Source organism: Haliaeetus albicilla, chromosome 3 (assembly GCF_947461875.1).
Source record: "Haliaeetus albicilla chromosome 3, bHalAlb1.1, whole genome shotgun sequence".
NCBI classification, from domain to species: domain Eukaryota; kingdom Metazoa; phylum Chordata; class Aves; order Accipitriformes; family Accipitridae; genus Haliaeetus; species Haliaeetus albicilla.
Window position 1 is genome coordinate 37,989,699 of NC_091485.1, and position 18,142 is coordinate 38,007,840.

At 37.9% G+C, this 18,142-nt stretch overlaps 1 protein-coding gene across 2 annotated transcripts in view; it reads left to right on the forward strand.

The window, feature by feature from the left end:
• Window positions 1-17,564, forward strand: part of NKAIN3 (sodium/potassium transporting ATPase interacting 3) — a 383,297-nt gene extending 365,733 nt beyond the window's left edge. The window contains exons 6-7 of one of the 2 annotated variants that reach the window (XM_069779419.1): window positions 10,734-10,817; window positions 14,503-17,564. In XM_069779419.1, coding sequence (XP_069635520.1) covers window positions 10,734-10,817; window positions 14,503-14,516 — 98 coding nt within the window. In that variant the 3' untranslated portion in view covers window positions 14,517-17,564. The remainder of the gene's footprint in view (window positions 1-10,733; window positions 10,818-14,502) is intronic. The other variant, XM_069779420.1, reaches the window with a different exon arrangement.
• The last annotated feature ends 578 nt before the right edge of the window (window positions 17,565-18,142 follow it).

Here is an 18,142-nt window from a genome sequence, read left to right on the forward strand (position 1 = left end):
AATCAGGCTCTACACAGGGCCATAAATTATCTTGGTTATATCCTGATAAGAAACCTGGGGATTCAGTGAGCTGAACGTTACAACTGAGACAAATACTCCTATGGCTTCCCGTTATACATACCTCAACATTTTTGACACACACAACAAACTTGTGGATGAATTAGCAGTTTAGGTGGCCAGAGTTCTCAATGCCTTTTCCTTTATGCCCATGTCTGGCTTGAGAGAGTGATGGTGAGGTTTCATTTTAGAAGAAAGAAATGTCCTCCCTTTTTCCTTACAGAGAAAAACCTCAAAAATGAAAACAGATCCATGCAGACCAGCTGAGCTGAGCAACTGCCACTGAATTTTCCTGAAGATGAGGTTTACTCGCAATTCCTGTCTGGCAATACTAAGCTTTGAAATACAACACTAAAAAAGCCAAAGCTGCTAATTTTTTGTTTTAAGGAAGTATCCATGACAAAAATCGTACAATCTGGGTCCCATTGTATGTAATGGATCCCAGTGTATGTAGTCATACATTATAGCCTTAGAGGCTATTCAAAAAACTACTTTGCAAAACAGCTACTGTATAAATTCAAAAAGAGATGGCTAACCAGCATAAGTCAGTGAAGTACCTTGAACCAAGCCATAAATTTCAGGTCATAGGTAATTTTGGAAAGTCATTTTGTTTGGTAATGTACATTTTCTCAAAATGTGACAAAATCAAAGAACTCAAATAAGAATTAACTATCCACAGTTTTACTGATCTTTGAAAATCTCAGCTCTAAATCTCTTAAATCTAAAGGCAACCAGCATGTTCCACCAAGAAAAGTTGTCAATTTTGTTTGGAAAAGGAAAGGATAACAATTTTGATTATTGATAAAATCAAAGCAAGAGCAAGACCCTTGGCAAATAAAGTATCACAAGAATTTCTTAGAAGGACCACAGTCAAGGACCAAGAGAAAGAAGATATTAAAATATTAAAACTAATATAAGTTTTTTTTGCTAAACCCTTTTCTTTAGCCTGTTGAAATTTTACCTATTCTTTAGTTCTTTTTACTGTGTCTCTAATGTCATCACACCTTCAACCTTTCATAAAATAACCTTTCTAAATTCCTGCTATTTGTAAACCTGGACTTGTTGTCTATATGTTGTACTTTTCAGATTTTCTAGTTGTACTATTTCAATAGCCCTAATTATTTCAGGATATAAGAGAAGCAAGATTTATAGCAAGAGGTGTTATCTTACTAAATTGGGTGATATAGTTGATATGGTTTTCCAGCTGGGCCAGCTGTTCAAATAAAATATAATACCTGTTCCTAAAAACCACATTTTTCAAAAAGGCTACATTATTTTTATAGTATTTAGTCTGTGTTGTGCGTTACTAGCTCTATATCATAACAAGTCTTTCTTTTACCAGTGCTCTGTGATCTGGGTCATAGCTGGACTCACTTTAAACTTCATTTGACATTCTTTTGGCTTGAATCAGTAAATATACAGTTGGTTTTGTTAGCAGAAATTTAATCTCAGTACATCTGTGATTTTCTCAATATTACAGGTTAGGTGCAGCAAAACCAAGTAGTACTATGTGACTCTCATATGATGACTCTTATTCCTTGGCATTGATTTCTAGTCATTTTCTTTTCCTCCTTAATCACGACAATGTGTTATTTTGGAGGACTGAAATTCAAGGGTTACAAGATTCTCATAAAAGTGTATTTTTTACTTCATCTTTCTTCAGGGAGAAGATTTTTTTATGGATGAGGTCAGTATTGCATTATCTTTCTTTATCATTTTCAGATTGATTCACTGGTGGCTTCAAATTGAGTGTTAATCCTGCTACAGACTCTATTCCTCTTTTGCACATTCATCTTTCTCCTAATGTGAAATGATACCAACTTTCTAACAATAAGAAAACCATTTTCCTAGCCATCACGTTTGCTGACACGCGTGATATTCCTTTTTTCACTCCATCATATATGAGACAACCACTGGCCATTGTAAGCTCCACTTTTATAATGCTCTACATTTTTAGCTCTATTTTCCAAGCCGAGAATGTAGTCATAACATATTTTGGGGTTTTGAGGAAATAATTTGTGGTGGTGACAGAGATGGTAATGCCAAGAGAAATATTACGAGATCAGCAAGAAGACTTAAAGGTGAAGATAGAGCAGGACAAAAGCAATAACTATATGAGGTGCAATAGGTTTCCCCATTTGCAAAGAAACACTCACAGAGACAAACTAGTACCTGTTGATGCACTTGGATGTGACTAAGTAGTAGACTTAGCAGATATATCCACAATGGCTCTGAAACAGTGGATGAACAGATATTCTGGAGCAGACTGAGGGTACTGTAGAGGACTTGATAGTGCATTTATGGGGGCTAGAGAAGGCTGGCATGACACTGATCAACAGAAGGGTTATTTTCCTGGCTTCCCCATCTTGAAAAGCTAAAGGCAAGAACAAGCAGAAGATTAGAGCTTGCTGGTTTGTGCTCATCCACAGAGATAAAAGATTGGAAGAAGATTGAGAATCTGGAGATCACAGAAGGAGTTAATCCACTTCTGTTCTGATCTGTACACTTGAATTCAGACAAGGCACAGTAAGCAGGACCACAAGCTTACCTGCTGGAAGGGACAATGCGGGATTTTCTGCTGGTATGAGGAGAGGAAGACTCCAGCAGTGCTGGAGGCAGTGTTGTCTGCTTAGCAGAGAAAAAAGGCAGTTTGGAGTTTCAAGAGGCTGAAACCCTAGCAGATGTGTGGTAGAAAGCCTTGGGGTCTGCCTGTCAAACGATTGAAGCAGATCACCACCAAGCAAGGTGTAGCTGTGAGTACAGTGTAGTTGCAGAGGAGGGAATGCACACTATGCCCTGCACTAAGGAGCAAATGTCATGCGGTGAAGCAGGATTTCTGCATAGGATGTCACTGATGGTCATGGGGGCAAAGGCAGGATGATAAATGGGAAGGAGGATGAGGAAACAGAAAATGCCTCACCTGGAATGGAAAACAACGTTACACAGTGTTAATATGCTTGATATCATAAAGTGGAAAATATCACCAGACCAGTATTCTTCTGGAAAAGCTGATACCTGACCTCTCAGGCTACTGGAAGTACACACTTTAGCATGTGTGTCAAGTTCAAGATTCCAAGTCTGTCAAGGTAAAGATGGTAGTTCTGTACCTGGATCCCAGAAAAGACAGTTACTAATAAAGGAAGGAAGGGTCAGGGAAGAAGGAGACTCTCCTGACTGACAGCAAAAGACATTAACAGGCAAAGATGTTAAGCAGATTTTAAAGCAAAGATCTGAAAATAGGTCTATAAGGGAAAGACAAGAAAAATGGCAACGTGGGCTGAATGTGACAGAGCTTTAGTCAGCCAGATCTTTGAAGTGGATGTGCACACTCCCCTTTATAGAAAACTCCCAAAGAAAACCGCAACACAAGAAAAGGCAGAATTAATTGGATTATAAACTAGCATACTTCTTAAACGGAAAACTCAAAGTTACTGGATCAAACAAAACAGAAATGAGAGGCTTATAACATTTCCTCCCTTGTTGTCTGTGTCCATGTGGTTGGCGAACCATGCTTCCCATTTGAGTCTCAGCCAAGTCTCTGGTTTCTTGAATTGCAACAGACTCTGCTTGGCCTCCTGAGTCCTCAGCAGTGCCTCCTCTCCATCATCTCCAAGGCCCACCTGGTTTGCTGCTCCCCACTGCAGCCTCTGCTTGAGGAGCAGGCTGGCAGCTCCTTGCCTCTCTGGCTTGTGTCCTGTGCTGTGCCACAAACACAGACACGCTCTCCTGAACATCCTTGGCTCACTCCTGTTCACTCTTCGTAAGACAAGTAAAGATACAAACACATGAAGCAAATAGCATGTCACAGAGGGTGGCAGTAGCAAAGTTCAGGAACAGTCTTCCATCCCTAGGAAGGTGGGAACAAAAATCCAGAATCACTCAATAATAAAAAGAATCCTTCCAGTCTTGTAACCTACTTCTAAAAATAAAGTTAATATTCTGTTGTGAATAGATGATGTGAACTTTCTTCTATGCACAGAAATCCTTTCCTTCAAATGTCCTAAGTGTTCTGGTGGGCATGGCTTTATGTCATGTATTTGATCCTGTAAATACTTTGCTCTAGGAAGTTTATCTTTAATTATTCAAGAGAGTTGAACAGGGTCTGCATTATATAAAGGGAACATTGATTTCACATGCTAAAGCATCTGTGACTTGTAGTTAAGGTTAGAAACATAAGTTGTGATATTCTCAGATATATAATAACCAGGCAGATATAAACACTTAAGTGTTGTCTCAAAAATAAATAATTGGATCAGACTGACAAACAACTGAAAAAAAAAGAAACTGGTATGGATACAAAGAAGAACAGGCCAGAAATACAGCCCAGTGGGACTCAACTGATAGGAAAAAATTACCCAGCCTGAAGGAACAAAACACCTAACTTGTGACTTAGCAATGAACTGTAAGTGGAATAGATCAATTCCAATTGGTCCTAGCATCTGCAGTAAACATTTGTAAAAGAACTCTGTAGTTTATGGCATCAAACTCAGCAGAAATATAAAAGCATGCTAATACATAACATATATCCCTGAATCAGAATACCAAAAAAAGATCAAAGCATAACTTCAAAAAGCAGATTCAAAGTTCTGTCTCTTCTGAAGCCAATTTGGACACATTTATGGTGAAGATCATATGTTTGGAGGTGTGATTGAAGCTGTAGCAGCCTTCTGTACAACAGTCTTTCCTCTTGACTACTTGAACTGCCATTTTAGTGGATTGACTGGGTATGTGTTGTGAAAACTCAATGGCAATGTTTCTCTCTTGGTATTGTGTAAATGTAATTGATAGATGTAGTTTCTGGGCATTTAATATCTTTTATGCATGGAATATTTTTCCTTTGCTAGCTTAATTTGTACATAGGCAGTATAATAACTTTAATGGTAAGAAAAAAAAGGAATCCCAGAGCATTCTGCACCAAAAGGGCTTAGATTAGAAAAGGTGCCAGAGAGGGGAAAATCAGTAATTAGTGAAAACAAGTGAGCTAAGATTCTTCACATTTCTAATTTTCTTAATGTATAAAAATTATGTAGGAAGTTGTAATTGGAATTGTTTGCAATTTACTTTGGTCATATGCAGAAAGAAGGCTACCCTTCACTGAATTTGAAATCTTATTCTAGAACTAGCAATAGCACCTTTAAATACAAGCCTCAGAAAAAAGCTTTCTTTTTCTGAAGTGTTTTTAAAGACAACTTCCATATGCTTTTTTCCATAAATAAATAACAAGTCATTTAGTTATTAGTCACTAGACAAGTATTTTAGTCATCAATACAAAAATTAAGAAAACAATGTTAGTATTCTCATTAAAATGTTAGCATTTGCATTAAAACAAGGAACAGAAAAATAGTGACCTGTATAGGAAGAAAACATATCATCAGAAATATTTTGTTTGAACAGTATTGCTGATGAATAACATAAGTCATAGCCAGTTATGCTGAGATGTATGGGATGTTTGCTGCCCAGGCTGATTTGCTTTGCCAAAAAGGTTAGGCTCTGATAAGTATTTAGAGAGACTAAGATAAAACATTTTAAACCAAAATGGAAAACTGTTCCTCATCAGCTTGTTTTGCATATGGGTTTGCGGATAACACAACATCACGAAAAACAGATGTTTGCTGAAGCCTAAAGGAAAGAATTCCTACATATTTGCATCTTAAAGTTTATCCTTTTCTGATACTAAATTAGTGATAGTAAACTTGTGATAAGTATTTTTCCTATAGACCTTATGTGTGATGACTGTACTTTTCCAGGGGCATTCACCGTGTAGTGGCCAAGGGTGCTTGATGACCTGAAAGTGATTGAGAAATATTTACTTTAAGAAAAAAAAACATAGTCAGGCAGCCTGTCATTTAACCTCAGTAATGGGATGGTATGGCTGTAAACAGCTTTCAAAGGCATGGCACAGAGAATATTTTGGAAGGGTATTTTCATATTTGGAATGACTCAGGGATCTGGGATAAGAAGGTTTGAGCCACTTTCACTTTCTAACAACTTTGATCTTCCTCATACTTTTTTCATCTTACTGGGCAGTCATATCCTTGGAAAATAAAGAAATCTCTGAATATCCGATAATAAAATATTGGATGTCACAACACTGATACAATGAGTGGAAAGTTCAATAGCAAAGATCTAGTTAAAATTTCTGCCCTTCTTAAGTCATCTTGTGAGAGGATGATTCTTTCAGCACAGTCCTGCAGAGGAGCATCGTACTCGTGTGTTACAATGTAGGGCGGTTTTTAAATGATGATCTATCTCAATAGGGGGAGATTAAGAAGAAAATCTAGTGCAAAATCTTAACAATTACTGTGGAACCCTGAAATATTCCCCTTCTAGCTTCCAGTAATAAAACTTTATGTAAAGGGTTGTCTCTTAGTAGTTTTCTACCACTTTATCCTGTTTTAACCTGATTACGATCTAGTACTTTATAGAGACAGAGCAGCAATCACAGTGTCACAGATGATTACTGATGTCTCTTCTTCTCCCTTTCTTAATTGTCTTGCACACATTTTCCCTCCTTTAGTCCTCTACATAAATGAGAAGCTATTCCTGGGATGTGTGATTCTTCTGCTGCATAACTTGAGGCTTTGGTGCTCAGACTTGGTATGAAGAGGGGAAAATGGATAGTATCGGCTCCAGACAGATAGCTGGGTCAGTCTGGCTGGTTCAGTGAAGGGTGTAAGAACAGCATGTCTCTTGAGAATGGAAGGCAGCTGAAAAAGTAGAGACCCAAGAAAAACCCCTTGCTTATCTGGAAAGTTTATATAAGCTACAAGTGCAAACACTGGAAAGTCCAAAGTTTGGACTTTATGCATCTACCACTGACTTCTTATGATCAATCCCCCATTTTTACTTCCTCTTCCTTGTTGACTTTGGCTCCTTTTCTTACTACCTGTCACTTACGTGACCTGGTTACACCCTCCCCAGTTACACACCTTTTCTTAAAGAATGCCATTGCATGAATATATTGCCATTCAAAAAATAGCAGCACAAGGAAAATAATGCACTGCAAAACAGTATTTAGAGCCCTTTAGGTTAAGAAAATCTTCTGTACATAAAAACACACGATCAAGCAGCTGCTAGCCTGCCCCTCTCTTGGAAAGGGGACAGCTGGAGGTACCAGCCATTCAAGCAGTCAGTTTTGGGGTTTACCCTCATTTATAGAAAGGAGAGGCAAGCATCAGTAGGACCTAAGGTATTCCAGGCCAAGAGGCTGAAGGATTTACTAAGAATTGTGCTATCTGCATATTGCTTTGCTCTGTTCATACCCTGCACCTCCAGACACGCTTAGAATTTGCCAACTTTGAAGGGAGAAATTAGTAATATACCAATGGGCTGACAAGCTCTGGCAGCTGTTTGCACAGGGCCTGCCAGCAGGTCAGTGGGACATTGCCAGAGAAGCTGAATTCCAGATGAAAGGGTGGGAAAGGAGAAAGGATTTTTTCACAGCTCCAATTCTTCTGTGCTAACTTCAAAGGAAAGCAAATTTGAACTGGCATATGGGCGAACGCACTGGATTAATAGTAGTAAGACAAACGTAAATGTCATCTGTCTAGAAAAGAATAAGCCTCAAAATTACTGATGACAGTAGATACACTTTCTTCAGCCAGCAGCATATTGCGCTTTTCTCACTCAGGCAGATTATGACAACTGTTCCTCTGATATGGCCCATGAGTGAATGAACATCATTTTAATGGACTACCCACAGTGGACAGCCACCACAGATACACACTTCCAAGCCCAGCAGGTAGTGAACTCTAAAGGAACATTTCACACTGGCCATTAAGTATCCAGCATGACCACAAAATTGAGGTGACACAAGGAGAGAGCAATTCCCTGGGAATATGGATCATGTTTTGCAGCCAGCTGCAGATAAAGTAACTAGCTTCTGCTGTAACCTGCTATTATCTGTGGGGTGCTAAAAAATCCTCTGCCTAGGATTTTAAGTTTCTCTCTGCATGACTGTAGTTAATGACTGGACTCCGTGGGGTGTTCCTTGTTTAGTGACTGAATATCCCTACTGCTAACAAGTTGTGGGGTTGTTGTTTGGGTTTTTTTCATTTAATGCATAGAATTATAGAAGTGTATAGAAATTTTTTTGTGTGTGTTGAACTTTCTTCCAGGCATATGCAACTTTCTGAAGTTAATTATTGTAGTCCTAAGAATCTCTGGCAGAAATTATCCATAATCCATTAACCAGGACAGAAATAAACAAAATCAATTATTTGATATCATCCTTAAACTAACGTTCTCCCCTTGGGAAACCTATAGAAATGTTGCTGCTGTTTACTTTGGTCATTTAAATGGAGGGATATATGCATCTGAAAAGTTCAGTCAATGTAAAGTTGTAAAGTATTTGATCCAAAAGTTGGATGCCTAAGTTGCCTGTTTGAACTGAAATGTACGTAGTAATGTCTTTATATGGAATGAAAATAAAAATTCAAATTTCTATATTTAATGGCCATTTGTGGTCTTAGTCCTGGAAAACTACTAGATACAAGTGGTGAAAATATCAGTTAAAATCAGACTGAATTTTTAAAACTAAAAGTAACTTATAATTTAAATAGCTGGTGATGAATCTTCATATTAAAGAGCTATCAGCCATAACATAGAGTGCATAATGAAAAATGACACATTCCATTGGCTTTTGTGATAGAGCAGCTTCTTGCCTTGAGAATTAGCTTCACATGAATTTTAAGTCAAACTTCAACTTTAATACTATATAACACATCTTGGACTGCAAAAGAGAAAGCCTCGGTTAAACAGGTTTGAGCAGCTCATCTCAAAACTTGTTGGATGGTGCTAATAAATATATTTTCTTTGTCTGACAAAGACACATCTATGTTGCCAATTGTTAACACATATTGACTTCATTTCTTTCTCCAAAAGATTTGTTGGTAGAAGGACTAGTTACTTTAAATTCTCTCCCTGCTTACAGTTGCAGATGATGCTTGTGATTGCTGAGAGGAATGATGTGTGGTTCTGAAGTGCTGAATTATCTCAAAAACATACTTTCTAACTCCTTCTGTCACATGTCCTCAGTAAAAAAATAAACTCCTTCAGAGAGCAGGGAAAACTAAAGTATATAACCACAGGAAAAAAAACCAAAACAAAACAAAACATCACTATGGACACTATTTATTCTAAAAAAATGAATCAGTAACTGTCTTACACTAGACATCTAGATATTTTAAAAATCAACTTTTACAAAAATATATCTGCAAATATGTCTCTCTCTAAGAGTTCAGTCCCATTAGTGCTTAAGTCAATTTTGATGTATGCTATTTTATTTAGTGACAGCATTCTGAAGGAGAGCTGCAACATGAAAGAAATACAGTATAAAGAGGAGGTGCAGACAGGCTAAGGTTGGCACTCGGGCTGGGCCACCTCTTCAGCATTATGTCCTGCTCAGACAGTTTTAAGAAAACAGTCTTGCAGCTAAGGTGATGCTGTATGATTGAAGTACATCAAGTTCAGTTTTCAGCCAAGCTACCCCTTTCCTGGAGCCATGAGGAGAGGCAACTAAAATCAACAGGAGCGTCTTCACAGATTTCAGTGGGTAATTTCATCAGCCCTTCAATCTCTAAGCCTTATTTCCCCATCCCCTCATCCTGGTGAGCACTCTTTCTTTCTCTGTTTACCTAGTGCATACATTGCCTGGGAAGGGGCTGTTGCTTATTAGGTGCTTATATGGTGATTAACACAATGAGGATCTAAAGTCTGCTTAGGACTTTTGTATATACGCCTGTATATAAACAAATGAAGGCTGTTGCTTTCCAGGTGTCCAAAGAATCCTAATGTGCTCTGAATTTGTCAGCTCTGCACAGGTCTGCAAAAAGCCCTTCTAAATCAACAGAAAAATAACCTTCTGCATGAACTTGCTTTTAAGATTTCTAGGTTAGCTTGGATGTGTGGCTTCTCGAAGTTGCTTAAAATCTTACCAGAAATAACAAGATACAAGACTCAGACTAAAATGTCTTATTTTAAAATCATTATGACGACAGAAGGAACTAAAAACTTCTCAAGAGCAGATATCCCCACGTTATTTCTGATGCAGAAATCTTGAGAGAAAGTGGAAGGATTCTGAAAAGGCTTCCTGTCCCCACAAGTTGATCTGGAGAAGATGCTGCTGCTTTTTCACATTCAGTTCTCACCTGATTATTCTTAACTCAGCGGACACACCTTTGGTTTTTGTTGGTGTGTTACATTCCTGCAAGTCCATTGAGTCATAAAAGTTCAGGTGAAATTAGGTTGAGGAGCTAAACTGTTTCCACTGCCCAAGTTCCTAAACCCTTCAAAAGGAGTTGAAAGTGAATTATGAAATATATGCTGAGATTGCCCTAAAGAGAAGCAGCTACATTACCCCACAGTGGTTTCTGTTTACATACTCTGCAGATCCCTGAATGCTCCTTTTGCACACACACTGGCAGGAGTGTGCATGTCTGGTCAGCCAGCTGCTCGCCTGTCTTGCCAGGCACAGGGCTAAATGGACCCCAAGGAAGGCAGAGCACAGAGCCCTCTGTAAGCAGTTTCCACAGCATCTTTACCTACTTGGTTTATTTCTTGTACGCAAACCTGTGCATGCGCTTACTATTTTTTTTAACATAATTTGTCCATATTTCTTTTTCAGTTGACATATTTTCATTTCCATTTGTTCATTTCTGGAACTGTTGTATTTTCAGTTGATTTCATAGGCGGACTTGACACATACTCCTACCGACAGCCCCCCCAGGAACATGTTGAGTTAAAGCCTGTAAAGCCTGTAGGTAAGGTTCTGGTCCTACGGACCGCATTAATCCTTCTAACTGGACTGAAAGCTAACCTTCTCCTGAAATAATTTTGGCATCAGGTTACTAATAATTTAATTATATTTTAATTAGAACTTAATTAAAAATTAATCCACATAAAACATTCGAGTAAGGCCATTTTGTCATTGATGACATATCCACTAAAGCAAGGATTAGTAGCTATCACTACGTCTGCCACGTCGTGCCTTGGCTTAACGCAAGGAGAGGCTCTCAGTGAAGGATGGAATTGCTTTCTTGCTGACTTTTTAGCAAGAAAAGAGCTGGGTTATGGCTGCTATAAACCTTAATGAGATTAACCCATTTATGGAAAAGCAGAAGCTTTTACATTTGTCTAGCTACTGAACGAAAAATGTTTGCTGAAAAACTGCTAGTCAGCTTAAAATCTATCTATCCGTAGAGTCTCACTGGAAGTTCATTATCTCTTTGCCATCACTTATTTGCTCCCACCATGAAAATCACATTTTCATAGAATCTTCCTACTCTGCTACCTAATGAATAAGTTTGGATGCATATCTATTATTTTTATGTGTAATAAATTAAGATATGGGGAGACATTACTAGTACATATATTTTGGCAGAAGCTCAGATAACTTCAAATGGATGATATTTCAAAGTATTACTGGTAAAACAGAAGATGCTCATTTGGAAATTCTTAGATGCTTGTAAGTTGTTGCTGTGATGCTTTCTGTTTTTAAATTTACCTTCAGGCCTCTCATGCATCTTAAATGCAACATGAAACCCACGTGCAGCTAATTGACTGAAACTGATTTAATGACTTACTGTATTTTACTTACCAGTTAACAGAATTAAAATGGGTTTGAAGGTTTTTCTTGGTGTATGCATGTGTGGATGTGCTGGGAGTTTTAATTTAAAGTGGACAATTGCTAACCAAATGTTTTGAGTCGGCACTTGACACCTGAACATTTCTTCTGACTTTATTAATTTTTGCATGTTTTTTAAATATATTTTATTCATGCTGCAGCTTTCAGTTTGTAGAAATAAACATGGAAAAAATTTTACTCAAATTTAGTGAGTAAATATTGTAGGATTATGAAGGCCCAAAAAGGAGAAAAGCCCTTTCTCAATATGACTGTGTATGTTAGATCAGGAAGAAATATCACATTAAGACAACAAAATGAAACAATGAACAGTTTGACACGGCATTAAGTACACCTTCTACACTGGAATCTGCATTCTCAGTAATATTTCATTAAATGCCAATTTTGCTGTATTTTCCGTGGGAAAGATGACAGCAAATTGGGGTTTTGACCATTCTGAATAAGCTGCTAGGCTGAAAAAGTGACATTGGTATCCAGGAAGAAGAAAGCCACAGCTACAACATTTACACCTCCACCTCTCCATAGAAGATTTTAATCTCTAAACCTGCATTCAGGTTAATTTTAAACTATTAGGTGAATAAATGTTTAGTACTTTCTTAGCAAATTTACTATAATTAAAGGAGAGGAAAAAATAACATTTTCACAGAGGACTTATAAATATGTTCCTGCAGAATATGTTCATTTCTTTTGCAATAGAAAAGTCACAGAATCTGAGAATTTGTTCTTTGATAGCAGATTTTGTAGCTCAAAGGACTTGGGGGTTGTTGGTGAGCTTGCAATACTGGAGAATAAATGGCATCTTCCCATTGCCCATGTATGGGTATTGTACAGCTGGGAGGACCCTCTCTGGCCTTTTTATTGCTGCTAGAAGTATAAAACTGGAAGACAAATTATATCGTGTTTTCTTCTTTATTGATATTTTGGCTTTATGCACTGAAAGATACAGAGAGGATCTTTACCTAAGCAGGGAGGAAAAATACTATCAGTGATCAAAGTCTGAATTAAAAGCCAAATTGCTGGAAACAATTTGTATGGTCAGTGGATTGTGCCAGAAATTTGCAGATGTTTGTCCCTGTGCAGCACATCAGCCTTCTTGACATCTTTTGATAAGTTAGTTGCTATCTATATCAGTCATATATAGTCTGAGAATCCAGAGTATCCCTAAGAAATGTGACTTCTGGTATTCAGGCTGTGAAAAACTCCATTTCTGTTCTCTTAGAATTGAACATGAATAATGCTTGTTAAATATATTCAAAGCCTTAATAAAGGTTACAGATCTTTTGTCATCCTTACAACTTTACTCATGGGAAAAATTAGCATGATGCTTTTTATAAATGAAAGCTTGGCTATATTTCCCTTTTTCTCATCCCTTTTGTTTCCTTTAAGTCATTCATAAATTAACTAAACATAGCCCATTGAAAATACAAGGTTTTGTGGCCTCATCCAAACTATGTAGAAGACAGTCTGTTTTTAACAAGTACTCATATTCAGCATAATGTCTACTTAGTGCTGCCATAATTATTAATGATTAGCAAGTCTGAGATTAGTTTTCCTTGTCACCCCTGAGAAGAGGCTAAATTTGAACTTGTTCTCATGGGGAACACTTTTTAATGCAAATATGAATGATGATAGCTTGTCTGTTTGCTCTTTGTTCTGCCTATAACTCCATTAGGCTACTGGACAAGGAGAAGCAGGATCTTTGCCCTGAACTGTGCAGTTTCAATTAAGATATGTGTAAGGCAGGAGACAAGAGAGAGAGTGGAAAAAAATCATCATGTTCTCTTAATGGACTAAAGCATAGGGTCTATAAAGAAGACTGTTGTGTTTTCATCTGTTTCAAGCACAATATCAACAGCCAGGTCACTCAGTAGTATTTAGAATTGCTTCATGTACTGCTACATGGAAAAGAGAGGAGCATGGGGATTAGAAGAAAAAAAATAAGAAGTTGCATTTTGGCTTGCATTAGGGTTTTTAATCATTATTATTATTATTATTATTATTATTATTAATGGTTTGCAGAAGTTCAAGTTTATATGTGCCTTATTCCTGTTTGGATGAGTACGTCTGATCCAGTGCTCCTATAGCTTTGGGCAACCCTGTCTGGACAGACACCAAATTCCTAATTCCAATTAGGGATGTCCCTAGCATTTCTAGGGACATTGCTAACTTCTGCTCGTGGGACTGATTCAGTGTCTGAGAAACTCTGCCAGTGGAGCGGTCACCACTGTGTGATGGGTCTGTGTGGTCCTGTCCTGTTTGTATTTTCTCCTGAGACTCTACCCACTGTAAAATTGCTATGAAAGACCATCATAGATTGTCCAAGATTACACAAGTAAACATGGTTTACAGGGAGTCATGTGAGAATACCTAGATTCAGCAGGCATGTGGTTGTGGTGAGGACTATAAATAGTGTAAGTCCAGCTCAGATGCACATGTCTGTAATGAGGTCATGTCAGCATTTTATAACCTGGTGAAAATACATCTTAAATTGTTAAAATATGTTATGCTAAAAAGAATCTATTATTATGTTAGCTTTGAACATGTTTCACCACCTGTGGGATTTTTCCCAAAATGTGTTTTGCCTTTGTGGTATCCATGATACAAAGCTACTGCTTTGTACCCAAATATTCATTCTTGACCTTATATGTGGGTCATACAGCTGAGGAAATTAGTGACCAGAGGTGATTTATCCACTTGTTCATTATTTACTAACCGGTCAGCTGGTGTGAATTTACATCTCAGAAATTAGAAGATAAACAGAATAGGTTTTAATTTATAAGTAATTCATATATTCTGCTCTTTAGGTCGAAGTAAGTAATGAACATGGACTCAAGACTTCTACTGCTGTAGCTGAAGAAACAGACTTTAGAAGAAAAGACCAACCTTGTGACTCATCGTTCTGGAAGAAACCCACCATCTGTTTCTCACGGCATGTGGATTCTTCTTCCCACAGGCTCAGTGTCATTATCAGCGTTGTTATTTCGTAGATCCTTGTAGATGATCTTGAATTTTTGAATAATTTACTTATATGGACACTTGTAAATTGTAAATTTTTTCTTTTTTAATTTCAATATTTTTACAACATTTAGTCTTAAGGCATGAAAACAAAACAACCTGTGAAAACTAGGAGAAGGGTGCGTCTTTCTCAAACAAGTCAGTATTTTTTGACTGATAGAATCATACTGTGCCTGGTCAAGATTGTGTCAGTAAACAGTAATTTTGACTCCAAAATATGCAGCAGAGTCAAACCCCAACAATGTACAAGAGATCATTTCAATGCTGTATTTAGAATTCACAATGTCCACTCCTTGCATTGTTTGAACAGATGTTCCAGCGCTAACTTACTCATCTAATTATCACAATTCATATATGGCTCCTTCTCCTTTCCTAATCTCTTTTGCCCTGAGCCCACCACCAGTAGCCCTCTCTGATTTGAAGAGAAGTAGGATGACTGATCTATGGATGTTGGTCTTGTGGAACCCTTACATCCAGGGCTCTTTAGATGTCTATGATTTGCACATTTTTAAACTCTTTTCCTCCCTTCTCCCAGGAAGAAGCCAAGCATGAATGTACCGTACAAGGCACCAACTGAAGCCTTAGAAGCCTCTGGGGACTAATTTTGCTCTTAATTTAAAAGTAGATAAGCAAACCTGAAAATGTGTGTAAAAATTTGTAAAGTTATTTGTAAATACTTCTAGACAAAGAACATGTATGTAACTCTGTGGTATTTTGTTTTCTATTCTGTCACCACTAGCATAAAGTGATACACAAAGCTATTTTCTCTGGGGAACTGGCAGTCTTTTTAACAGAACACTGTTTCTTTCTTTTTAATTACTATATATAGTGCTGTGCACAGTTGTATGCCCCAGGGAGTTACATCTCTCCACAGAGCCTACATGCCTCAGCATTCAGCAGAAATTCCATCAGGGTTTTGGGGCTGTTTCTGGTTTTGTGCTTTCTCATTTTATGGTTTCTTTGGTGGGACTGTCACGAAGGACATTCCTTTTGCTATGTGTATCTCTACCTCTCCACCAGAAGCTGAACAGAGGTCCACTAAGTTCCTTCATAAATATCCTAAACAGTCTTCACCTGGTAGTTCCTGGTCCAACAACATTTAGATCCTAAATTTGCAGTCTTCTCTTGAATCATCTATTTTCAAGTCTGAGCAGATGAGAGCTAGAAGAAGGCTTGCCTTGATTCTTTCCCTTCTAAAGTCCATTTGTGTTATTTATCAATACAAACCTAATGGGGATGCTAATAAATACAAAGGAGGTAGAGTGTCATCATTTTTAGGTGACGAGGCTCTTGCGGTGCATCCACCTGTTTCCCAGCTAGTTAAATCAGAGACCTCACCATCTTTGGAGAAAAGACAGCCTGAACATAGGTTAACCTTCCCTGAAACTGAGTATGAAGTAAGTGTTAAGACAAAGCCAACAGAAACGACAACTGAATACAAAGCCAACAGAAATGATGACTTGAACACCTGGCAGTGTTCCAGGCCAGGTTGGATGGGGCTTTGAGCAACCTGGTCTAGTGGAAGGTGTCCCTGCCCTTGGCAGGGGGGTTGGAACGAGATGGTCCTTAAAGTCCCTTCCAACCCAAACCATTCTATGATTCTATGAAAACCCTTTTTTAGTATTCCTAGAACTGAATATACCTCAAATGGTATGTCTTCATGTGTGAAGTCAGACTGTGCCAAAAAGAGGGATGATTTTTATGAAGTTAATGCCATCTGTCCTTGTGTATTTGTGTGTTCCCTCATACACTCTTTTCCCCTATGTTCTAGAATACTGCAAAGTACCAAGTTTGTCCCATCTTGAAAACCTCATCTTAGCACTAAAAAACTGGTAGTTTGTCACAAAATTAATATGAATAATAGCATTTTTGAGGCATCATGAAGAAGATACAGTGTGAATTGCTTTATAGCTGTAGTATTTTAATAAGGTGAACATATATGTATCTACTTCTGTAATATTTTACTTCTGCTTAGCACAACAGATTACTCCATTTCTTTACATGATGCCTTAAACAGTGATGATATCTACCTAGCCAGTGCTTGCAGCCGTCTGTGTTTGTGATGGCTCCAGAACTTCAGAGACAGGGATATCTGAGCACCGTTCAGTGTCTGACAGTTTCCAGAAGCTGCCTTGCTTCAACTTTCTCAAGTACAGAGAGAACCCAGGACGTGGGCATCTAGCATAATGATTCCTATGATCAACACAGTTCCCGTTTGGGTTTTACATTTCAGCATTAATTTCCCTGCATTAATTGTTATGGGCTGGCAGATTAAAGGCCTCCAGCTGAACCCAGCGCTACCCTCAGGACCAGGCAGGAGGGAAGGGAAGGAGCGCTACATCCCCACTGGTTGCACAGATTCACACTCTGTTCTGGCAGAGCTTTGGAAGCATGTATTTAATTTTCTACCAAGACAGACATGTCTGCTGGACCATGTTTTTCAAATTTGTCTGAATGTGTCTAAACCCTGCCTTTCTGTGGGTCCTTCAGGTTTTCAGCTTGCTAATGAAGAACTGTGTACACACCACAAAAATTCTGCCAAGAACGAACCTGACTTCCATCTGAAATATCGATCACTTTTTAGCTGAGGAACACAAACCAGTATATCTCAAACACGCTTAAAATCTCAGAATCGTTACCAATACAGCGAGTCTGCCATCTGTCTCACTTAATGAACAGAACAACCCTGATTGAGAGGAATTTGTCTTCATTAGAACAAGCCAAAATGCACACTGCAATGCCAAGGGAAACTGTCATTCTTTTCTAAATTGAGACACAAAAAATAGTACCAATCAATCTGTACATGTTGGGGTAAAAAATCTTGAGAATAATAAATGGATTTGAATGTTAATTGCTGTGTCCTCCAATACAGTAGAGTATATTGGCTCACATTTTTGTAGCAAGCCTTGAGCAATAATTCTTTTATTTTTGCAACACATACTTTCAGTAAGGTGTTAGGTGAGTCGCAGATCAGCCAGCTATGCAGGAAATAAGTGTTGGCTTTCCAAATAAACTTGGGTAGTTTTCTTAAGCTCAACTGTAACATGCAATTTCAGGAAATGACTAGGTTTGTACTGCAAAACAGAATTTGCTGACAATCCTAAAACCTCAGAGCAGATTATCAGTTGGTATGAACTGTTCTGGTAGCATTAATAAATCATAGTGTAACAACTTAGAACAGCTGAAGATCTGTCCTTCAAACTTTTAGACTTTTTTCCTTTCTCCAAGTTTCTGCTCAATTAAAGTTTTACAGAGAATCAGATTTGCAACAGTACTTTAACTGATAGCAAAACTGGAGATGTGACCTCAGAAATACGGAACTATATATTCTTTAAGGACTGAACCAGGTACCACCAGTTTCATAAAAAAAGCAGCAGATGTCTTCAGGACATGAAAACAGGAACTATATCAAGAAATTAACAGATTTTT